At 46.6% G+C, this 21,947-nt stretch overlaps 1 protein-coding gene across 1 annotated transcript; it reads left to right on the top strand.

The window, feature by feature from the left end:
• The first annotated feature begins 899 nt into the window (after positions 1–899).
• On the top strand, positions 900–21,417 carry LOC134395752 (vomeronasal type-2 receptor 26-like). The gene is made up of 5 exons (XM_063121914.1): positions 900–907; positions 6,804–7,095; positions 13,951–14,178; positions 15,950–16,058; positions 20,513–21,417. The coding sequence occupies exons 1-5, from the start codon at positions 900–902 to the stop codon at positions 21,415–21,417; spliced, it is 1,542 nt and encodes a 513-aa protein (XP_062977984.1).
• The last annotated feature ends 530 nt before the right edge of the window (positions 21,418–21,947 follow it).

Genomic DNA, 21,947 nt, shown 5'->3' with positions numbered 1-21,947 from the left:
CACGGATTGATGAGCAATGAAATCAGATGACAATAGCAATAAGAAAATGGACAACCCACAAGCGTTGAAGCACAGCACATATTACGGCCACAGATCCAAGACAGTGTCTTCTATGTGATGGCATTGAGTTGTATCGGGCCCAAGGTTTCTTGTCCATGAAGGATACTCTGAAAACTGTTGCACCATGCCAATGCCAATAAGCTTCTAGAGCTCTTCACCACGCAATAAGCCTTGGGCATTCCTAAATCATTCCACCAACACATCCAGGAGGACATATATGATACTGGTGTATTCAGAGGTGGCTCTATATTTGGGGGGCAAATGAGGCTGTGACACACACACACACCCTGTCCTTCATTCACTTGTGGCAGAGAGATCCCTCCACAACCAGGTTCATTTGCTCCAGACAAGCTGGAGTGTGTTCAGAGCAGGGCAACGAAGACGATCAAGGGTCTGGAAACAAAGCCCTGTGAGGAGAGACTGAAAGAACTGGGCATGTTGAGTCTGGAGAAGAGAAGACTGAGGGGAGACATGAGAGCACACTTCTAGTACTTGAAAAGTTGTCACACAGAGGAGGGCCAGGATCTCTTCTAGATCCTCCGAGAGTGCAGGACATGGACTAATGGACTCAAGTGACAGGAAGCAAGATTCCAGCTGGACATCAGGAAAAACTTCCTGACTCTTAGAGCAGTATGACAATGGAACCAATTACCTAGGGAGGTGGTGGGCTCTCCCACAGTAGAGACCTCCAAAGGCTTTCCTAGACCTACCTGTGAATCCGGGCATGTGGAGGGGCCAGCTAGCGCGCCCTGTCACTCCTAGCTAGACGTCAGACGCAATGGGGTTAAGGAAGCCCCGTTGCTCTGGTCCCTTTATATATTAAAGGGACCAGAGCAGGAATGCTCAGGTAAGTGGGTTTTTTTAGAAAAAGGTTTCCCCGCTCCCCCCCACCCCCAATCTCCCTCCCTCCTGGACACGATCTCCCTCCTCCTCAGCTGCGATCTTCCCACCCTGGCTCCGCTCGTCCCCCCATCTCTCCCACCCGCTCTGCTCTATCCCCCCCTGCCCCTGATCTCTCCCCCCTGCCTGCCTGCCCATGCCCAATCTCTGATCCCCCCATCTCTCCCGCTGGGTCCACTTCCCCCCCCCCGGCCCCCATCTCTCCCCCACTTACAATTCCCCGCCCCTGGCCCCGATCTCCCTCACCCCCACAAATCCCCTCCAGCTCGATGGGCACAGCGCTCCTGTGGAGTGCTGTGTCCAGTGTGCGACTTCTCCCGGCTACTCGCGTAGCTGGGAAAAGCCACGGAAGGGGCTAGACCTTCCACGGCCCTGGCCTCAGCCCGGGGCTGCAGATAAACCAGGCAAAAAGTGGTGCCGGTTACCCCAGGGCCAGGAAGGTTTGAGCCCTGGGGTAACAGCAGGGAGCCCAGGCCTCGCACCAGGCTAAACCCTCATCTAGCAAGGCCCCTAGATGCACCTGGACTACCAGCTGTCAGGGATACTTTAAAGTGGATTCCTGCATTGACCTGGGGGATGGACTTGATGACCTTATAGGCCCCTTCCAACTATACTATTCTATTATTCAAGTGCTGCACATGGTCTTCTCCTGTACTCTTCCAGCAATCACTTCCTGCCTTCCACCCTGCCACTGATGAGTGTTTTCCTAAGTTAAATTTGGGAGTGTGGGGCCATGAAAACTAAGGTCCTTATCCAGTTCACTCATCGGAATTTCATGCTAATAAAGCACTAGTAAACAATTTCAGCTTTGTAGCTAAGAAGGGTCTTTTGTTTCCTGACAACTCACCACCACCACCAATTGCACCTCTCTTGCTAAATAGGCTAGTTTTGCCTGGCAGCCAGCCACAAAGGGTGTGTGTGTGTGCTGCAAAATTGGAATCGTGTGTTGAGTAGGGTGACCCTATGAAAAGGAGGACAGGGCTCCTGTATCTTTAACAGTTGCACAGAAAAGGGAATTTAAGCAGGTGTCAATTGAAGAGGGTGAAATTCCCTCTTCATCACAACAGTTAAAGCTGCAGAAGCCCTGCCCTCTTTTGTATCTGGCCGCTCTACTATAGCTAGTGTAGCTTTAACTGTTGTGATGAAGAGGGAATTTCACTCCCTTCAATTGACACCTGCTGAAATTCCTTTTTCTGCATTACTGTTAAAGATACAGGAGCCCTGTCCTCCTTTTCAGATGGTCACCCTACTGTTGAGGTTGGACTTCTGCCCATCCCCCTGGCTGTTCAAAGGACGCTGTGGCATTACCCCACAGTTCTGTTCCCTTAGGTATGTCTGAGCTTTGTACGTCTAGTGAGTGCAGAATGTTGGACAGAGTGGGTGTGGCTGATGATGCTGTGAAAGGGGGAGGAGTCTAAATGGGGGAGTTTCGTTGGTTAGTGGGTGGGGAGTTGGGAGTGTCAGTTAGCATTGTCAGTGGTGTGGAGAGTGAAAGGAGACAAGATTTTAAGAGACTTAAGATTACTGTCTTCATTAAAACTAGTAGATTAAGCAGGTTAACTTGAATTTGAAATAACTAAAATCTGTTAAACAAAAATAAACATTTTGTTTTGCTTTGTTACCTCAAACCACGTGTCTGCTTGGCTTTATCGCCTGCTCTACAGTTACTATCGTAAACACCTTATATATAACCTTCAGCTTATTACAGCTTATTTTCAGATTCTAGCCTTTACCCTCTCATATGAGGGAAAGGGTGTGTTTTACCCTACCCTCAGGTTGTTCAAGCGGTGGCGCTTGGCTTGAGGAGGGTTTGTGTATGACAAGGCCTGGTGTGGGAGGCCTGTGTCGTGACAGGTGCCTGTTCAAAGGTCTCTTGGTTGACGCAAGGTCAGATGGTGGGAATGTACAGAAGCGCATCTGATCCACTTTTGGTGAGCTTGTCTCAAGAGAAGTCTGCCAAGGGGAGAGGCTACAAGGAAGGAGGTGGATCTTCCCACACTCCCCCCCAGAACTAAACTCACCCCACACACACACCATCAACCACCTGCTTCACCACCTTCATGAGCTTCAGCTTTTCTAGCGCAGAGTTGTGGAAAGGGGAGACATTTCTTCTGTCGAACGTCTGCCTTCCACGAAGCTCTTGAAGGCAACTAAAGAGTTTGGAAGAGGCCCAGCTTGGCCACAGTTGGCAAATGAAGGCCAAAGTAGGTGGACCATTTCAGCCTCATCTGGTCAAGGCAGTCTCCTAACTGTCCCACTCCAGCCCTCAACTATTCATCCCCTCACCTCATCTCTTTCCCAGAGGAAGCAGTATATAAGAGGCAGCAGGAGCAACACTACTGCTTTATAGTGGTATGGAAGTAAACTAACAACTGTTGAGGCCCATTGACACATACCATATATCGCTTTAACACAACTTTCATAGTGCAATATCCTGCTTGGTGTAGATTAGGCCCTGGAGGGTTGTATTATTTATTTATTTTATTTATTTGTTGCATTTTTATATCCCCCAATAGCCAAAGCTCCCTGGGTGGTTCACAACAATTACTGTCATTTCCTGCAGTTGTGAATGGTTGCAGTACATTTGTGATTTGCATAGGACTCTCACAGGCTCCTCCCCTTGCATCCCACGGGCTTTTCACCACTCTGCTTGAATTTTTCCTACTCTGTGTCCCTATGCCTCTATGCATCTCTCTCTCTCTCTCTCTCTCTCTCTCTCTCTCTCTCTCTCTCTCTCTCTCTCTCTCTCTCACACACACACACACACACACACACACACACACACACACACAGTGAAGCAGTCTAGGAGGGTCCCACAGAGAAGGAAAAGGTGGAACATGGGTGAAACTTGTACCTTAAAAGGCTATCTTGAACCTGGTTCATAGCAAGCTGTTTCATTTGTAAAGGTCAGGCCATGCTCACCTGTCCACCCAACTCCCCACTCAACTGGCCCATGACAACAGTGGAGCCACATCAGTAAGTTCTCACAGTCATGTTTTTTCCCCCTCCAAGCTGAAAGGAGAGTTCAAGAAGTCATAAGGGTGATCCAACTTCTCCTACATATAATTATCGAAATCATAGTGATTTATTCTCCTTGCCAAAGTCCAAGGGATTTCCCCCCTCCTCTCTCTCTCTCTCTCTCTCTCTCTCTCTCTCTCTCTCTCTCTCTCTCACACACACACACACACACACACACACACACACAAATCACTTTTGAGTCTGCTGACATAAACATCAGCATCAAGTGTTGATGTCTTGCATCCAAGGGCAAAAATGCTGGTGCATAAATGCCTGCTGTGCCACTGAGAGCATGGGGGGAGATTTAGGGCAGGTGAGGAGGACGATGTGGGTGTGAACTTTGCATTCTATCATCCCCTTAAGACATGAAGCCATGGATGGCTGGGCTCCATCTCGGTGAGGAAAGCCAATGAAGCCTCCATCTTGCAAGAGAGCTTCGACTCCCTCTAATCATTATTTATTTTCCTGAGCAATTGAGAGGGAAAAGGTGGAGGCTGTGTCAGGCATCCCAAGAATGGTTCTGTTCTTGCTTCTGATGTTGCTGCTGCCCCAGACAACCTGCGGGATGCTTAAGGCGAAATGCCCCTTGAGTTTGAAAAAGGATGTAATAGGACCACTGAATCATTACAGGCCAGGAGAGCAACTCATTAGCGGAGTCATCTCTGCAACACAGGCTGTATTGCAGCCATACAGTTTCAATTGGCCTGCCTCTAACAGACTGTTTGGGTAAGTCATTCAGTGTGGGATAGAGTTACTTACTGCAGCTCTGCTCACTACTGATTTCATGAGCTCCATTCATTCTTAATTATCAGGAATTGTACCTGTTCTCCGGTAACTGGTAAATTTTGACTTAGGGATGTGTGTGTGCATCAACATGAAGGCACCATTTGAAGAAAATGTCAACCCAGTTTATGGCTGCTGTGAAAAAGGCAAACCCTGTGATAGGCATAATTATCTCCCTTACAGTTTTCCCTTTGCACTGTGTTCCCTTTGAAGTGCTAATATTGTCCTGAGATGCACTTTCACTATCTCCTTTCCAATACATTTTATTTCTGAAGGATTTTGTGGTTGAGGTTTAACTTTAAAAATTTCCTAAAAATCAGGGGATGATCCAATTTGCTTCAAAATTGGTATGACTAAGGATCTATTTAGAAGCTATCATGGTGCCCAGTTACATGCCTGTATCTTGAAAAATGACAGAGATGAATGCAGTTTTGTAAATTGGGGAAATGGTTGAGGGTTAAATCATTAAAATTGCTAAAAATCAGGGCATGATCCAATTTGCTTCAAAATTGGCATAACTCAGGATCTATTTAGAAGCTATCATGGTGCCCAGTTACATGCCTGTATCTTGAAAAATGACAGAGATGAATGCAGTTTTGTAAATTGGGGAAATGGTTGAGGGTTAAATGGTTAAAATTGCTAAAAATCAGGGCATGATCCAATTTGCTTCAAAATTGGCATAACTCAGGATCTATTTAGAAGCTATCATGGTGCCCAGTTACATGCCTGTATCTTGAAAAATGACAGAGATGAATGCAGTTTTGTAAATTGGGGAAATGGTTGAGGGTTAAATGGTTAAAATTGCTAAAAATCAGGGCATGATCCAATTTGCTTCAAAATTGGCATAACTCAGGATCTATTTAGAAGCTATCATGGTGCCCAGTTACATGCCTGTATCTTGAAAAATGACAGAGATGAATGCAGTTTTGTAAATTGGGGAAATGGTTGAAAGTTAAAACGTTAAAAATCACAAAAAATCAGGGCATGATCCAATTTGCTTCAAATTTGGCATAACTCAGGATCTATTTAGAAGCTATCATGACGCCCAGTTACATGTGTGTATCTTGAAAAATTACAGACATAACTGCATTTCTGTAAATGGGGAACATCTTTTAAAAATTCCCCCAAAATCAAGGGATGATCCTGTTCGAGTTTGCAGCTTTCTCTTACTTCTATGTCAGGAAACAAGGTTAAGTGTAGAGATAAATAAGGATGCCAAGCATCAGCAGTAAATTTACAGTAGTTGTATTTTCATAACAAGAAAATAACAATGTCCATTACATCAGCAACTTCAGGAAAACAACAGCTACACACCGGGAGGAAGATTAAAAAAGCTCCCCCTCAAGAAACATACCAGGCGACTTCCTTCTTATATACATTTGTTCTGATCTGCATCACCTGGTTTCTGACATTTTAAGCTATTAACCTTTTATTCGCTTTAGAGCACATGATGCCCTCAACTTTAATAGAAGTGTTAAAGGGCCAAATCAACAATCTGCTTTTGCGACTTCTTTCCCCTCCCCAGAATAATACACCAACAGATCCCATTTCCTTCAAAGTGGTCATGACTAAGGATATATTTAGAAGCTAGCATGGTGCCCATTTTCATGTTTCTATCTTGAAAACTAAAAAAGTTATAGGCATTTTACATTTGCAATGTAAGTCTACGAGGGGAAAACAGCTCCAGTTCTGGATCAGATCCAGATCGATCCGAAGCGGTTTGGACCCGATCTGGAAGGTCTGGATCGGGATCCAGAGTGGATCGGGGGGTCTGTGCACAGCCCTACAAAATACCTTGCTTTTTGGGGGGATGAAGCACAATCAAAGCAGGACACATCGGAGTACTTCATTGTGACAGCAGATTAAAAGGTAGAGAACATGGGAGTCCTTGGCATGCAATTTGCAGTGATTGCACAATATAACACTGGTGTGATAGAGCTCCATATAATAAAGATTGATTGATTGATTGATTGATTGATTGATTGAATACTTTAGTTTCATTGCAGATAGGATGACAGTGTGACCTTTATTTTTGTTTTCAGGAAAGCAGCCACAGATTATTGGAAGATCCTATCCATCTCGTTTGCCATCCAAGAGATCGACCAGAATCCCAGCCTCTTACCCAACATCACCCTGGGCTACAACATCTATGAGAACTATTTCAATGCAAGAATGACTTCAGATGCCTTGCTAGACCTGCTCTCTACTGGGCAGGCCAATGTCCCCAACTACAGCTGTGGAAGACGGAAACACCTGTTGGCTGTTCTGGAAGGGACCAACTCTGACATCTCTAACCAAATTTCAACCGTGTTGGACATCTTCAAAATCCCACAGGTGTGTATGTAGTTGGGGAGGGGAGTTGTAGGCTGAATCGAACTCTGTTTAGGATTCTCTCCAAAAAGAAATCAAAAGGTTATTAAAAGGACTTTAATGGGAGCTTCCCAAACCCTTGAAAATAAGTGCAAAGTGTTAGGGACCCTGCCACGACACAGGCTCTGAACAACAGACCCGGCTGTGGCTACTCCCTGCTCAAGCCAAGCCCCACTGCTTGATACGCCTGAGATGAGGGACAAACACCGCCTTTCTTCAAACTATGTGGGGTTTAAATGGAGAAGGATTTCAATAATAAATTAAAACGCTGTGAGTCATATGTGCTGAGGTGAATTATTGTCAGAGTGGGTGTTAAATGTATAAACTTCAGATAATATATGCCAAACAGGCATGCAGGATTTTTGTGGTAGTTAAAAACAAAATAATTAAAATTTATTTTAAAACGTTCCCAAGCTTTGTTTCAAAATAAAACATTTTGAAACCTTTTTGAAACCTTTCATCCAATCCTTTCACCCATTCACATACATGCTTTCCTTTCTCACACAATCACTCTTGAGCTTTCTTTATTATCTGTATTGATTAATATACACCAACTATGTGCACACCACACTCCAGAGACAGCACTCTCTAACCTGAACCTCAAATTCTCCAGAACCCTAGTACTCTAAACACCAAGAGCTAATGCACAGAGAGTGCTCACTAAAAAGTCTCCCTCAATCCCCACAGTCCTTCCCTTATATATCACTCCTCCCCCATCCTCAGATATTCTAACTCCGCCCCCTCAGGCCAACATTCTAAAAACCACAGACTTACAACCCCCAGATGTACATTTGGGAATTGACTTGTGCGGTGTAACACCACAGACCCCTTATCCCCATACCAGGGTTCCAATCTGTATTGGGGCAGGGAACACTGGGGGCATGTCTATAACTCCCGGCAATCTGGGAGGGAGGGGGGAGGATCTCGTGATATGCTGATCGTGAGATCCTCCCCCTGCATTCACACGCAGCACGCAATATCCCGGAAGGAAGGAGGACATCGCGTCCGCCATTTTTTTTAAGAATACACCTGCGCTCCATCAAAAAAGTGAGTTAAAAAAACGCCCAACCACGCTCCCCACCTCACCCCTGATGGCCCTGGACTCTTCCTGTCCTACCCTGTTTCCCCAAAAGTAAGACATCCCCCAAAAATAAGACCTACTTCCAGTTTTGCCCCTCGCTGTAATATAAGGCATCCCCTGAAAATAAGACCTAGCACATCTTTGGGAGCAAAAATTAATATACTGTCTTATTTTCGGGGAAACAGGGTAGCTCCTTCCCTCAGATGACTCCTGCTACTCCGGGAGAAGAGGGAAGAAGCCGGGACAGCCGGCCACACCACCTGCGGTCCTCGGGATTGTCCCCAGACCGCAGGGAAAACTGCAAAGAAAGGGTTTGGCAATATCCCCGGGGAAAATGGAAGGATCATCCCTCCCTGCTCCCAGGATCCTCTGTGCATCATGTGGACACACAGAGACAATTCTGGGTCAATCCCCAGGGTATCGCCCAGTTTAGACATGCCCTGCGACTGTGGTGGGAAAAGCCTGCACTCAAGGATAAATCACATGATTAACATTATGTGTGGTTTACTCCTCATTCATACATATAGCTCAGAAAAGAAGGGGCCCGAATGAAGAGAGAGATTCAACTACTTTGTAACTGTCAGTCACTCTTAAGATTCAAGCATGCTCACAAACTCGTTCATATCAGACTGGAAACCTTTGATAGAATATATGCAAGAGTTGCAAAAGAATGTTTTATATGTCTGCAGTTTTTATGTATACTCTGTGGTCTTAATACATGACACTCTGCTGGCTGAAGTAAAGTAACAGATAGCCCATACGTCTGCCATGAGGAATGCCTTGAATGGAATATGGCCTTATATGTTTCTATATATGTCTATATGAGGATCTTCTCAATCCTCCCAGAGTGCAGGACACGGAATAACGGGCTCAAGATAAAGGAAGCCAGATTCCAGCTGGACATCAGGAAAAACTTCCTGACTGTTAGAGCAGTACGACAATGGAACCAGTTTCCTAGGGAGGTTGTGGGCTCTCCCACACTAGAGGCCTTCAAGAGGCAGCTGGACAACCATCTGTCAGGGATGCTTTAGGGTGGATTCCTGCATTGAGTAGAGGGCTGGACTCGATGGCCTTGTAGGCCCCTTCCAACTCTGCTATTCTATGATTCTATGATTCTATGATTAGGTGTATGGTATTGTATTGTTAGTTAAGTGTGCAATGTTCTGTTACGTTTCCCCCCTTTTTTTTCTCTTTCTTTTTTTTTCTTCCTTTGTAGAAAACTATAAAACTGTTAAACTGGAGGAAAAGGGGGGGAAAGAATCACGCATGCTCCTACCCTGTTTCCCCGAAAGTAAGACATCCCCCAAAAATAAGACCTACTTCCAGTTTTGCCTCTCGCTGTAATATAAGGCCTACGTCTTGCTGTAATATAAGACATCCCCTGAAAATAAGACCTAGCACATCTTTGGGAGCAAAAATTAATATAAGACACTGTCTTATTTTCGGGGAAACAAGGTATTCTGGGTTCTGTTGCTTGGCCCTGTTAGCTACTGTTGCAGAAGCAGAACAAACTATTGGCGACTTCAATACCTTGTGGAGGCCAAAGAGATGCTCTGTAATTTAGGGCACCTTCATTTTTCAGTGTCCTATCATTATGAAGCCTGAACTTTATTGGCCATGAAATTAAAAGTATTTGTTATTTATTATTTGTTATTTATTCATTTATTTTTATTGCATTTTTATACCACCCAGCAGCTGAAGCTCCCTGGGCAGTTCACAAAAATTAAAACCATTCAAAGTATGAAACGAACAGTATAAAAACATGACATGAAAAACAATCTAAAAGCACAGCCAGGATAAAATCAGCAGCAGTGCAGAACTACAAATTTAAAATACAAATTACCAGCGAGGTGATGTTTGCCCTGTCCTGGACGGGGTTGCACTCTCCCTAAAGGATCGGGTCCATAGTTTGGGGGTGCTCTTGGATCCAGAACTGTCACTGGAGGCCCAGGTGAACTCAGTGGCAAAGAGCACCTTTTATCAGCTTAGGTTGATATACCAACTATGCCCTTATCTGGATGGAGATAGCCCAGCTAAAGTGATTCATGCTCTGATAACCTCTCGTTTGGATTACTGCAATGCGTTGTACGTGGGGCTGCCTTTGAAAACGGTCCAGAAGCTTCAGCTGGTACAAAACAGGGCAGCACGGTTACTAACAGGGACTGGCCGGCGAGACCACATCACACCAGTCCTTCTACAACTTCATTGGCTGCCAGTCCAGGTCCGGGCCTGATTCAAAGTGCTGGTATTAACATTCAAAGCCCTAAACGGTTTGGGGTCAGGTTATTTGAAGGAACGCCTCCTCCCATATGTACCTGCCTGGACCTTAAGATCATCTACAGGGGCCCTTCTCCGTGAGCCCCTACCAAAGGAAGTGAGGCAGGTGGCTACTAGGAGCAGGGCCTTCTCTGCTGTGGCACCCCGGCTGTGGAATTAGCTCCCCTACACTGTACTCCCTACACTGTACTCCTTCCATCGCCAGCTGAAGACCTTTTTATTTTCTCAGTATTTTAACACTTAATTTAACTTAAATTTCAACTTTGCTGTTTTAATTCCATGTTTTAACCTATATCAATTTTTGCTGTGTGGTTTTAATCCTGGTTGTGCTTTTTATATTGTATTTTGTATTCGTGTTTTTAAATTGTTGGTTGTTTTTATGCTTTTCATGGTTTTAATTTTTGTGAACCGCCCAGAGAGCTTTGGCTATTGGGCGGTATAAAAATGTAATAAATAAATAAATAATAAATAAATAAATAAATAAATAAATGTCCTGCCTTGTTCATCCCTGGCCGATGGCTGGTTGGCCCCTGTGTGAACAGAGTGCTGGACTAGGTGGACCCTTGGTCTGATCCAGCATCAGGGCTCTTCTTATGTTCTTCACTTGAATGATCTTAACAACGGATGAATGATAAGGCAACCTGTCTTTGGCCACAGCTAGACCTAAGGTTTATCCTGAGATCATCCAGGGTTCACCCCTGCCTGAGCACTGGATCCCCTGTGTGTCACCTATATGAACAGGTTTGACCTCTGGATGATCCAGGGATAAACCTTAGGTCTAGCTATGGCCACAGACTCTCAGCCCAACCCACCTCACAGGGTTGTTGTGAGGATAAAATGGAGAGGAAGAGGATTATGTACGCTGCCTTGGGTTCCTTCGAAGAATAAAGGCAGGATATAAATGTAGTTCAATAAATAATTAAATGAATATTTACAGCTGCGATTTTGTGCCAATTGCAATTTCCATAAATATTTCCACCCATGCTTTTGTACTAAAAATGACTTGTGGATTTTTAATTTTTATATATAAAAAGAAAAACAGAAAAGTTCATGAGTTTCGGGAACTGACCCATCGCTCAGCTCACAAATACTCATCGACTTAGGGGTGCCGTGGGGAACTGTCACTCCCAGAAAGGACTGGATTTCCTTGCGACAGATAATTTCCAGTCAATAGGTGCAATCTGGCCAGATTTCAGAACTACCTGATGAAGAGTTGAAATTAGGCTGTAAAGCAACTCAGATCACCAGTCTCTTCCCTTCTTTGCCAGATCACTTATGCTTTTGAGTCTCATGTTCTGAGTGATAAAACCCGGTCCTCTTTTTTCTACCGGACGGTCCCCAAAGAAGGAGCCCAGTACCAGGGAATTGTCAAACTGCTCCTCTATTTCAGATGGATATGGGTTGGCCTCCTTGCTCTAGATACTGACCATGGTGAGAGATTCATGAAGATCTTGACACCTGAGCTCATCAGGAATGGCGTTTGTGTTGCTTTCTCACAAAGATTCGCAGGACTCTTTGAGATGAAAGGGGAATTCCCTCGTCTTTCATTCCACAATTGGAAGCAAGTCAATGTCTTTATTTATTGTTCGGAGACTAGTTACTTCCTTTTTGGATTATACTTTCTACAACAACCAGTTGAAATGTTGATGGAACCCATTGCTGGGAAAGTCTGCATTATAACAACTTTGTCAGACATCACCTTGGACTTGATGTATATGGATATGTCTTTACAACACATCCATGGCTTATTTTCCTTCTTTATCCAGACAAATAAAAGGACGAACTATGACGATTTTTCAGGATTTTTCTTTGCTATTGAGGGGTTTGTGGAGAAGGCATTTAGTTGTTCGTACTCAAAGCAGGCATGGTCTGTAAAAGGCTGGACCAGATGCACAGAGAAAGAGAACCAGGAGGTCTTGCCCCAAGAGGACATGGAGAAAATCCTGTCTCTCGACAGCTACATCATTTACAACACTGTCCGGGCTGTGGCCCGTGCCTTAGATGCTGCTTATTCAACCAGACCCAAGAGGACCATGATGAAAGATGGAGAGAGGCAGGGCATTCAAAGGCTACAGCCATGGCAGGTATTCCCTTTCCCATCACGGACATCCCTACTGATCATGATGGCCAATGGTACAATTCCAGAAGAGTTCTAATATGAGAATACTAGTGGAAAGATGATGTCACCATGGACATTAGAAGTCCTGCTTGTGTCCTGCTTTTGTGGGTCCCTGGTTGACAACTGGTGGGCCACTGTGTGAGCAGAGTGCTTGGCAGGATCTATTTATTTTATTTTATTTTATTTTATTTATTACATTTTTATACCGTCCAATAGCCAAAGCTACTGCTTTAAAATGGTTTATCATAGAATCATAGAATAGCAGAGTTGGGCCTATAAGGCCATCAACTCCAACCTCCTGCTCAATGCAGGAATCCACCCTAAAGCATATCTGACAGATGGTTGTCCAGCTGCCTCTTGAAGGCCTCTAGTGTGGGAGAGCCCACAACATCCCTAGGTAACTGGTTCCATTGTCGTACTGCTCTAACAGTAAGGAGGTTTTTCCTGATGTCCAGCTGGAATCTGGCTTCCTGACACTTGAGCCCTTTATTCCGTGTCTTGCACTCTGGGAGGATCGAGAAGAGATCCTGGCCCTCCTCTGTGTGACAACCTTTCAAGTATTTGAAGAGTGCTATCATGTCTCCCCTCAGTCTTCTCTTCTCCAGGCTAAACATGCCCAGTTCTTTCAGTCTCTCTTCATAGGGCTTTGTTTCCAGACCCCTGATAATCCTGGTTGCCCTCCTCTGAACACACTCCAGCTTGTCTGCGTCCTTCTTGAATTGTGGAGCCCAGAACTGGACGCAATACTCTAGATGAGGCCTAACCAGGGCCGAATAGAGAGGAACCAGTACCTCACGGGATTTGGAAGCTATACTTCTATTAATGCAGCCCAAAATAGCCTTTGCCTTTCTTGCAGCCATATCGCACTGTTGGCTCATATTCAGCTTGTGATCTACAACAATTCCAAGATCCTTCTCGTTTGTAGCATTGCTGAGCCAAGTATCCCCCATCTTGTAACTGTGCATTTGGTTTCTATTTCCCAGACGTAGAACTTGGCATTTATGCCTATTAAATTTCACTACTGTTTATAACAGTAGTGACAACTGTTGGGGCCCAGGACACACTCCGTAGACAGTTTTCAATCGGTTTTCAAATTGTTATATCCTGCTTGGTGTAGAACTGGCCCTGGACTAGATAGATCTTTGGTCTGATCCAAAAAAAACAAAATGGTGGGCGCGACGCCTCTCTCTCTGAGGTTGTTGTGTGCTACGTGTGAACAGAAGAGGGATCTCGCAATAAAAATACCTTCACCCCTCCGTCACACTAGACCTAGTCTAGCTAAGGCCTAAGTGTGGTTTCTTGTTTCTCTTAACCCATGCTAGTGTTTTTTCTGCCATTCTAGTTCCATCCTTTCCTGAGAAGCCACCATTTTAACAATAATTCTATGGATGGAGTGTATGTGGATGAGAATGGGAACTTGGCCGCCGACTTTGACGTCGTGAACTGGGTGAAGTTTTCCAATAAGTCTGTCATTAAAGTGAAATTTGGGGCCATGGAAAGATGGGGATCTTCAGGCCTCAAGTTCACCATTGACCAGGATGCCATTGTGTGGCCCAAATGGTTCAACCAGGTGAGGAAAATCATTCCTTTCACTGTATTTGTTTTAGTGCTGTGCCAAAAATTTATATTATTCCATTTCCAGCATTTCATGGGTGGGGGAAGGAGGAATGAAAACTCTGGTGAAAGAGGCTGGGAGAGCTGAGAATTTCTGAGAATTTTCTCCTTGGGGAGGGGGACAGGGTTTCCACATAAGTGTAGGAATTTTTGAGGTAGTCTTTTGAGATAGTTTTTATTTATTTATTTATTTTAGTTTTTTAAATACACCCACAGCACTTTCAGGAGCCCAGAAGTTCTTCTTGAATGTCTACTGGAGAGGGAGAGATCACATGGGCCATTTCTACACCACCCTGAAAATCCAGGCTGGTCACGGCCCACTCCCTGTGCATCCAAATGATGCACAGGGACTCCCGGGGGCAAGAGAAGACAAGCACAGGTTTTCCCAGGGATAAATAATCCTTGGCAAAACCTGATTCTTCCTGCAGTCTTGGAATCATCCTGAGACCGCAGGAGGTCTGGGTGCCCATCCTGGCTTCTTCCCTCCTCCCTGAGAAGAGCAGAGGGAAGAAGCCTGGCCGGGGGCAGTTGAGGGACATCGAGGGTGGGGTGGGGAGCAGGGTCGGGGGCTTTTTTAAAAAACTTACTTTTAACTTCCAGGATGTCGCATGACCTTGTGCAGGAAGAACTCCTGGATTGCAGAAGCTTTTCAAAGAGTTGTGGATTATTACAAGCAGGAACAAATGGGTCTTTGGTAGGGTGACCGTATGAAAAGGAGGACAGGGCTCCTGTATCTTTCACAATTGCATAGAAAAGCAAATTTTAGCAGGTGTCATTTATATATATGGAGAACCTGGTGAAAATCCCTCTTCATCACCACAGTTAAAGCTGCAGGAGCTATACTAGAGTGACCAGATTTAAAAGAGGGCAGGGCACCTGCAGCTTTAACTGTTGTGATAAAGAGGGAATTTCACCAGGTTCTGCATATATATACATATATATACCTGAGAGAGCGCCTTCTCCCTTACCAACCTGCCCAGTCACTGAGGTCATCTGAGGGCCTGCTCCTGGTGGTTCCACCTAGATCCATCCTCCGATTGGAATCCACCAGGGGAAGAGCCTTCAGTGTGGTGGCCCCCCTCCTGTGGAATTCCCTGCCTCTGGAGGTCAGGCAGGCGCCAACCTTGTACTCCTTTCAGCGCCTCCTGAAAACATCTTTATTCCAAGAAGCCTTTCTTTAACATGCAGCCTTGGATTTCTGTGTTGTTGTTTTTTACTTCTTTTTAAATTTTGTTTTAACTGTTTTATTCTGTTTTTATTTTCATTTTACCTTGTACACCGCTCCGAAATTTTTTCAATGAGGAGCGGTATATAAATATTCTAAATAAATAAATATATACAAATGACATCTGCTGAAATTCCATTTTCAATACAACTGTTAAAGATACAGGAGCCCTGTCCTTCTTTTCATAGGGTCACCGTAACTTAAAACGGTGTTAGTTTATATAGCACTACCAGTGTATGTGGCACTTTACAGGTCCCTTAAAATCTGATACAAGGAAAACAAGGAAGGAAAAGGAGGACTGCGCCCATTGGGAGTAAACATGGAAGACACATGCAGATCGTTCAGTTGCACGTGCTCAGTGTTAGTTATGGGCTTCATGTTCCATCCCAGAGGCCCTGTTGGGTCCATTCAATTCTGCCTCTCATTTCTGTAGATAAATTGACCCTAACACATTTTCCTTGATGGCCCTTCTTCCTGTGCTTAGTCCCTGCCTCATTCCCAGTGCGTGGAAAGCTGCCATACTGGATTCGTCAAGGTGGTTCAGGAAGGAAAACCACGTTGCTGCTATGATTGTGTTCCCTGCGCAGAAGGGACCATCTCCACCCAGGAAGGTGGGTGACTCTGGAAGAAAATGCAGCCCATGGGAAGGAGGGGAGAAATTCACCAGTACATGTTTTTGAAGGTTTTCTTGAAGTCATTTCTAAACTTGGCTCCTTGATTGCAGTATCCATAATATATTTCACAAAACAAGTCATGAAAAATGACCTGGGAGGATGGACTGAGGGCTGGTGGGTGAGAGAGCAGTGAATGGGGCACGGATCTGCACCACTAGGCTACATATATCTTCTGCACTTTTCATCATATGCAAGTCCTCCATGGATAATAATAATAATAATAATAATAATAATAATAATAATAATAATAATAATACAACATTTATTTCTTACCCGCCTCTCCATTTTGGTCGAGGCGGGGAACAACAGTAAAACTGAATTAAAACATAATATACATTGTTAAAACATCCTAAAATCATTTTAAAAACATCCTAAAATCATTTTAAAACATCCTAAAATTCCATTCGATACGCCTGCTGGAAGAGATCAGTCTTTATAGCTTTCTTAAATGCTGATAGACTGTTAAGTTGACGAATCTCCTCCGGCAGGCCATTCCACAGTCTGGGAGCAGCAGAAGAGAAGGTCCTCTGGGGAACAGTTGTCAATCTCGTTTTTGCTGACTGAAGTAGATTCTTCCCAGAGGACCTGAGTGTGTGGGGCGGATTGTATGGGAGAAGGTGATTGTTATGTTTACCCTATTTCTCTAAGTGGTGAGCAATCCCAGGAATGGAGTGCTTATCAGGGATGGATTTCCTCTGGAAGAGGTTAGTGGAGACTTAGGCCATTGCTAGATGAGGACTTAGCCTGGTGCGAGGCCCGGGCTCCCTGCTGTGCATACAGACGACGCACAGGGGATCCCAGGGTCAGGCCGGGCTAAGTCCTCCCTTGACCCGGGATAACCGGATCCGCTTATGGCCCGGCTTTTCCGCAGCCCTGGGTCTAGCTACTTCCGTGGCTTTTCCCGGCTGCTCGCTTACTCGCGAGTAGCCGGGAGAAGCCGCACACTGGGCACAGCACTCCATAGGAGCGCTGTGCCCATCGGGCCAGGGGGGGCAAAATCACAGGGGGGAGATGGGGGCCAGGGGGGAAAGCGGATCCAGCAGGAGAGATGGGGGGAAGAGCGGAGCCAGGGTGGGGAGACCACAGATGGGGGGTGCAGAGGGGGCATCGGACATGGCAGGTGGGTAATCAGGTGGGCATGGCGAGTGGGCTGGTGAGCGGGCAGGGGGGGCATCAGTCATGGTGGACGGGGGGAAGAAGAACGGGGCCAGGGCACGGCGAACAGGGATGGGCATGGCGAGCGGAGATGGGCATGGTGAGCGGGGGGAAGATGGGTGAGCAAGTGGGCAGGGGGGCATCAGACATTGTGGGGGGGAAATCAGGGGCAAGGGGAGCAGGGAACCCTTTATTTTTTTAAAAAAAAACTACTTACTTTTCCGTTGGTGCGCTCCTGCGCACATGGCCCCTTTAAGATAAAAAAAATGGAGGACACGATGGGGCTTTCCCTTACCCCGTCACTTGTTACGTCTAGCTAGGGGTGACGGCCCACGCTAGCTGCAGCGCGGCCTCACCCCAACTCCCCACCGGATTATCAGGTAGGTCTAGCAAGGCCCTTAGGCCTTAGCTAGACCAGGTTATATCCCAGGGTGAACCTCAGGATCGTCCCTGTGTGTCCACATGATGCACAAGGGATCCCGGGATCAGGGAGGGGTCATCCCTCCCTTGCCCTGGGATACAGCCCTACACTTTGGGCCCACTTTTTCTGCAGTCTCAGGCTGATGCGGAGCATGTGGCCCGTTTTCGTGGGTTTACCCGGCTCCACGCGATTACTCGCATAGAGCCAAGAGCTGCGCATGGGGCGCAGCACTCCTCAGAAGCGCTGTGCCCATCGAGGGTACAGTGGAGGGAATGAGGAAATGAAATGAAATTTTAAAAAACGCTTACCTTTGCGCACGACCGTTCGTGTGCTCCTCTCCCTTTAAGATTTTTTTTAAAAATGGCGGGTGTGACACCTCTCTTCCTGAGGTCATCATGCCTTACATGTAAATGGGGGTGAGATCTTGGGTTAATCACAACACAAGGTCTCCCCTCCTCTCCCCCGGACTTTCAGGCAGGTCTAGCTAAGGCCTTAGTGGCATGAGCTGGATCAAATCAAGGATTCATCTAGTTCAGCGTTCTGTACCCCACAGTGGCCAACCAGCTGGCAATGGGAAACTCACTAGCAAGACATGAGTGCAACAACACCCATGTTCCCCTAGGAACTGGTATATATAAGCATACTGCTTCTGATACCGCAGGAAACATGTAGCCATCCGGACTCATAGCCGTTGATAGATTCCTCCAGGAATTTGTCCAACTCCCTTTTAAGGCCATCCAAATTGGTGGCCATCGCTATGTCTAGTAGCAGCGAGTTCCATTTTTAACTATGCGCTGCATGAAGAAGTCCTTCCTTTTACCTGTCTTGAATCTCCCACCAATCAATCAGCTGCAAGGGGTGGGCCATTGACCTGCCATTTCCTTAACAAAGGGCAAATAAATCTTTTAGTTCTGAGGACTGAAGGAATACCCCAAGACCCATTCACCTGTGCAATCCCCAATCTTAAAACAAAAGGGGTGGGGAACTAAATTGTGTTCAGGGACTGGACAAACTCCCACCCAACCCTCCATGGACTGACTGCCATCAGGGAGAGGGCCAGGCCCCTGACATCACACCCCTCCCACCCAATGTGCACTGGGACCTAATTTTGTGACGTATGGTGCTTCCCACATTTGGTGAAAGCTTGGCTGAGTGAAGTTGCTGCAACTCACTTGGCAACTGGAGAAGCACTCCAGTCACTGGCTTGGTGGGGGAGACTTTGTGGTGTCCTTCCCATTGGAGAAGGTGTTGGGAGGGTGAAGCTGACCCAACCATATATCAGTGACCGGAGGAATGCTCTAACCACTTCTTCAGATGGAGAAGTTTCTCCAATAGGGAAGCCACCTCATGGGCAAGTCCTTCAGGATTTGCGTGCTGCATATCATCCCCACAGGGGGCCTTGCTAGACCTGCCGGGATAAGCCGGCAGGGAGGCGGGGCGACGGCGTGCTAAGTTTAACGCGCGCCGCCCAGCCTCCTAGACGGCCGACCCGCAGGGACGACGGAAGCCCTGCAGCGTCGGCCATGTTTTTTTTTTTTTAAAGGGGCCATGTGGGGCCCGAAGCCGCCAGAGAAGGTAAGGGTTTTTTTTTAATTTAATCCCCCCCATCCGCCCCCCTCGCCGTCTCCTTCGTCGCCCTCCGCCCCCCCACCATCTCCTTTGTCGCCCTCCGCCCCCCCACCATCTCCTTCGTCGCCCTCCGCCCCCCCACCATCTCCTTCGTCGCCCTCTGCCATCACCTCATCGTCTCCTTCGTCGCCCTCCGCCCCCCCACCATCTCCTTCGTCGCCCTCTGCCATCACCTCATCGTCTCCTTCGTCGCCCTCCGCCCCCCCCCCAACATCTCCTTCGTCGCCCTCCGCCCCCCCCCAACATCTCCTTCGTCGCCCTCTGCCATCACCTCGCTGTCTCCTTCGTCGCCCTCCGCCATCACCTCGCTGTCTCCTTCGTCGCCCTCTGCCATCACCTCGCTGTCTCCTTCGTCGCCCTCTGCCATCACCTCGCTGTCTCCTTCATCGCCCTCTGCCATCTTCCCCCCCCCCCCGGATCACCCACCTCCTGGCACGATGGGCACAGCGCATCGTGCCAGGTCCGTGGCTTTTCGCGGCTCCTCGCGAGTAAGCGAGGAGCCGCGAAAAGCCGCGGAACTCTCCACACTTTCCCCAGCTCCGGCCTGAGGCCGGAGCTGGGGAAAAGGCGCGCCATAAGCGACTTCGCTTATGGCGGGTAAGACCAGGCCTCAGCGCGGCCTGTCTGCGGATTCCCCTGTGCGTCATCTGGACGCACAGCAGGGAAGCCGGGACAGAATGCGCGCTAAGGCCTCGTCTAGGAAGGCCCAGGGACAATGTACTGGAAGAAAAACAAACTTGGCCAGCACTAGGAGGTGACGGCTGGGTCCCCCACGACCTGCACCCCCCCACTGTTATCTCCAATTACAGATTGGAGATAACAGCATTGATTCTTCCAGGGGGTGACATTTGGAGGCCAAGAATGGCCTTTTAGGCCCCTTCCAACTCTACTATTCTATGATTCAATGAATTCTCGGAGGAATTTATGAAGGTTTCGCAGGCCAGATGGGGAATCGCCTTGGGACAGGTTAAGTCCATGAGCCCGAAGTTGCCCATCCCTTGTTTAAAGTCATGTTCAAATACATGAAACACCAAATGTGGCTTGTTCATATGAGAGAATAATGAAGCCCAGCAAGTGTGGCTCTGCCTTGCATGAAATTAATCTGTGCTGCCAATCTCTCCGATTGAATGTAAAAGAACAGAGATTGCTAAAGATGTAAGGGAGATGTTTCTCCTGATCTTTGCAGATGCTGACCACTGCACAAAGTGTCCAGAAGATCAGCATCCAAACGAGGACCGAGAGCACTGTGTCCTGAAGATTATAACTTTCCTGTCCTATGAAGAACCTTTGGGGGTCATCCTGACTTCCTTTGCTCTACTCTTATCCTTAATTACAGGCTTTGTGTTGGGAATCTTCATTAAATGCCTAGAAACTCCAATAGTCAAAGCCAACAACCGGGACCTCTCTTACATTCTCCTCATCTCCCTCCTGCTTTCCTTTCTGTTCTCCTTCTTATTCATTGGGCAGCCAAGGAAAGTCACCTGCCTTCTCCGACAAATGGCCTTCAGCATCATCTTCTCAGTTGCGGTCTCTTCTGTGTTGGCCAAAACGATCACTGTAGTCATAGCCTTCCTGGCCACAAAACCAGGGAACAGGATGAGGGGATGGCTGGGGAAGAGTTTGGCCAACTCCATTGTCATTTCCTGCTCCAGTGTCCAATTTGTCATCTGCACCATCTGGCTGTGGACCTCTCCACCATTCCCTGACACTGACATGCACTCCCAGCCTGGACAGATCATCCTGCAATGTAGTGAAGGGTCTGTTGCCATGTTTTATATCGCCCTGGGCTACATGGGCTTCCTGGCTGCCATCTGCTTCATGGTGGCTTTTCTAGCCAGGAAGCTGCCTGGGTCCTTCAATGAAGCCAAGCTGATCACCTTCAGCATGCTGGTCTTCTGCAGCGTTTGGGTGTCCTTTGTGCCTTCCTACCTGAGCACCAAGGGGAAATACATGGTAGCCGTGCAGGTCTTCTCTATGTTGGCCTCCAGTGCTGGTTTATTGGGCTGCATCTTTCTTCCCAAGTGCTACATCATTGTACTAAGGCCTGATCTGAATACAAAGGAACATCTCATGATGAAAATCAAAGTATAAATCTAATTTCTAATGACACTAAACTCTCAGATATCCTCCTCTCTCTTAGGCTGCGCTTGGCATTCCAACTTCAGAAAACCACTGGAGAAAACCATTTTTGACAATTTAGTCCTGTTTTTGTTTTAACTGTTTGACTCTGGCTTTTAATCTTCTCTTACTTTTTTTTTTTTTTTTTTTTTTGAGATATTCCCATTGTAAAATGCCTTGTTGTTCTATTTCAGGGCTAAACGATGGCATATATTTTTTATTTATTTATTACATTTATATACCACCCCGTAGCTGAAGCTCTGTGAATGAATGAATGAATGAATGAATGAATGAATCTTAGAATCTAGACCTGGTGCTCAAGCCAGAACAGTATATGTGACATGGGCTTTGGAGTTTTGAACATTTCTGACTGAAACCTGGAGCACTTTAGCCATGTCTAGACCAGGCCTATATCCCGGGATCATCCCTGTACATCCAAATGACACACAAGAGATCCTGGGAGCAGGCAGGGATGTCCCCTCTATTTGCCTGTGATAATCCTG

This window comes from Elgaria multicarinata, chromosome 3 (genome assembly GCF_023053635.1).
Source record: "Elgaria multicarinata webbii isolate HBS135686 ecotype San Diego chromosome 3, rElgMul1.1.pri, whole genome shotgun sequence".
Taxonomy (NCBI): domain Eukaryota; kingdom Metazoa; phylum Chordata; class Lepidosauria; order Squamata; family Anguidae; genus Elgaria; species Elgaria multicarinata.
Note: the sequence above shows the minus strand (reverse complement) of the source record. Positions and strands in the feature narration are given on the sequence as shown.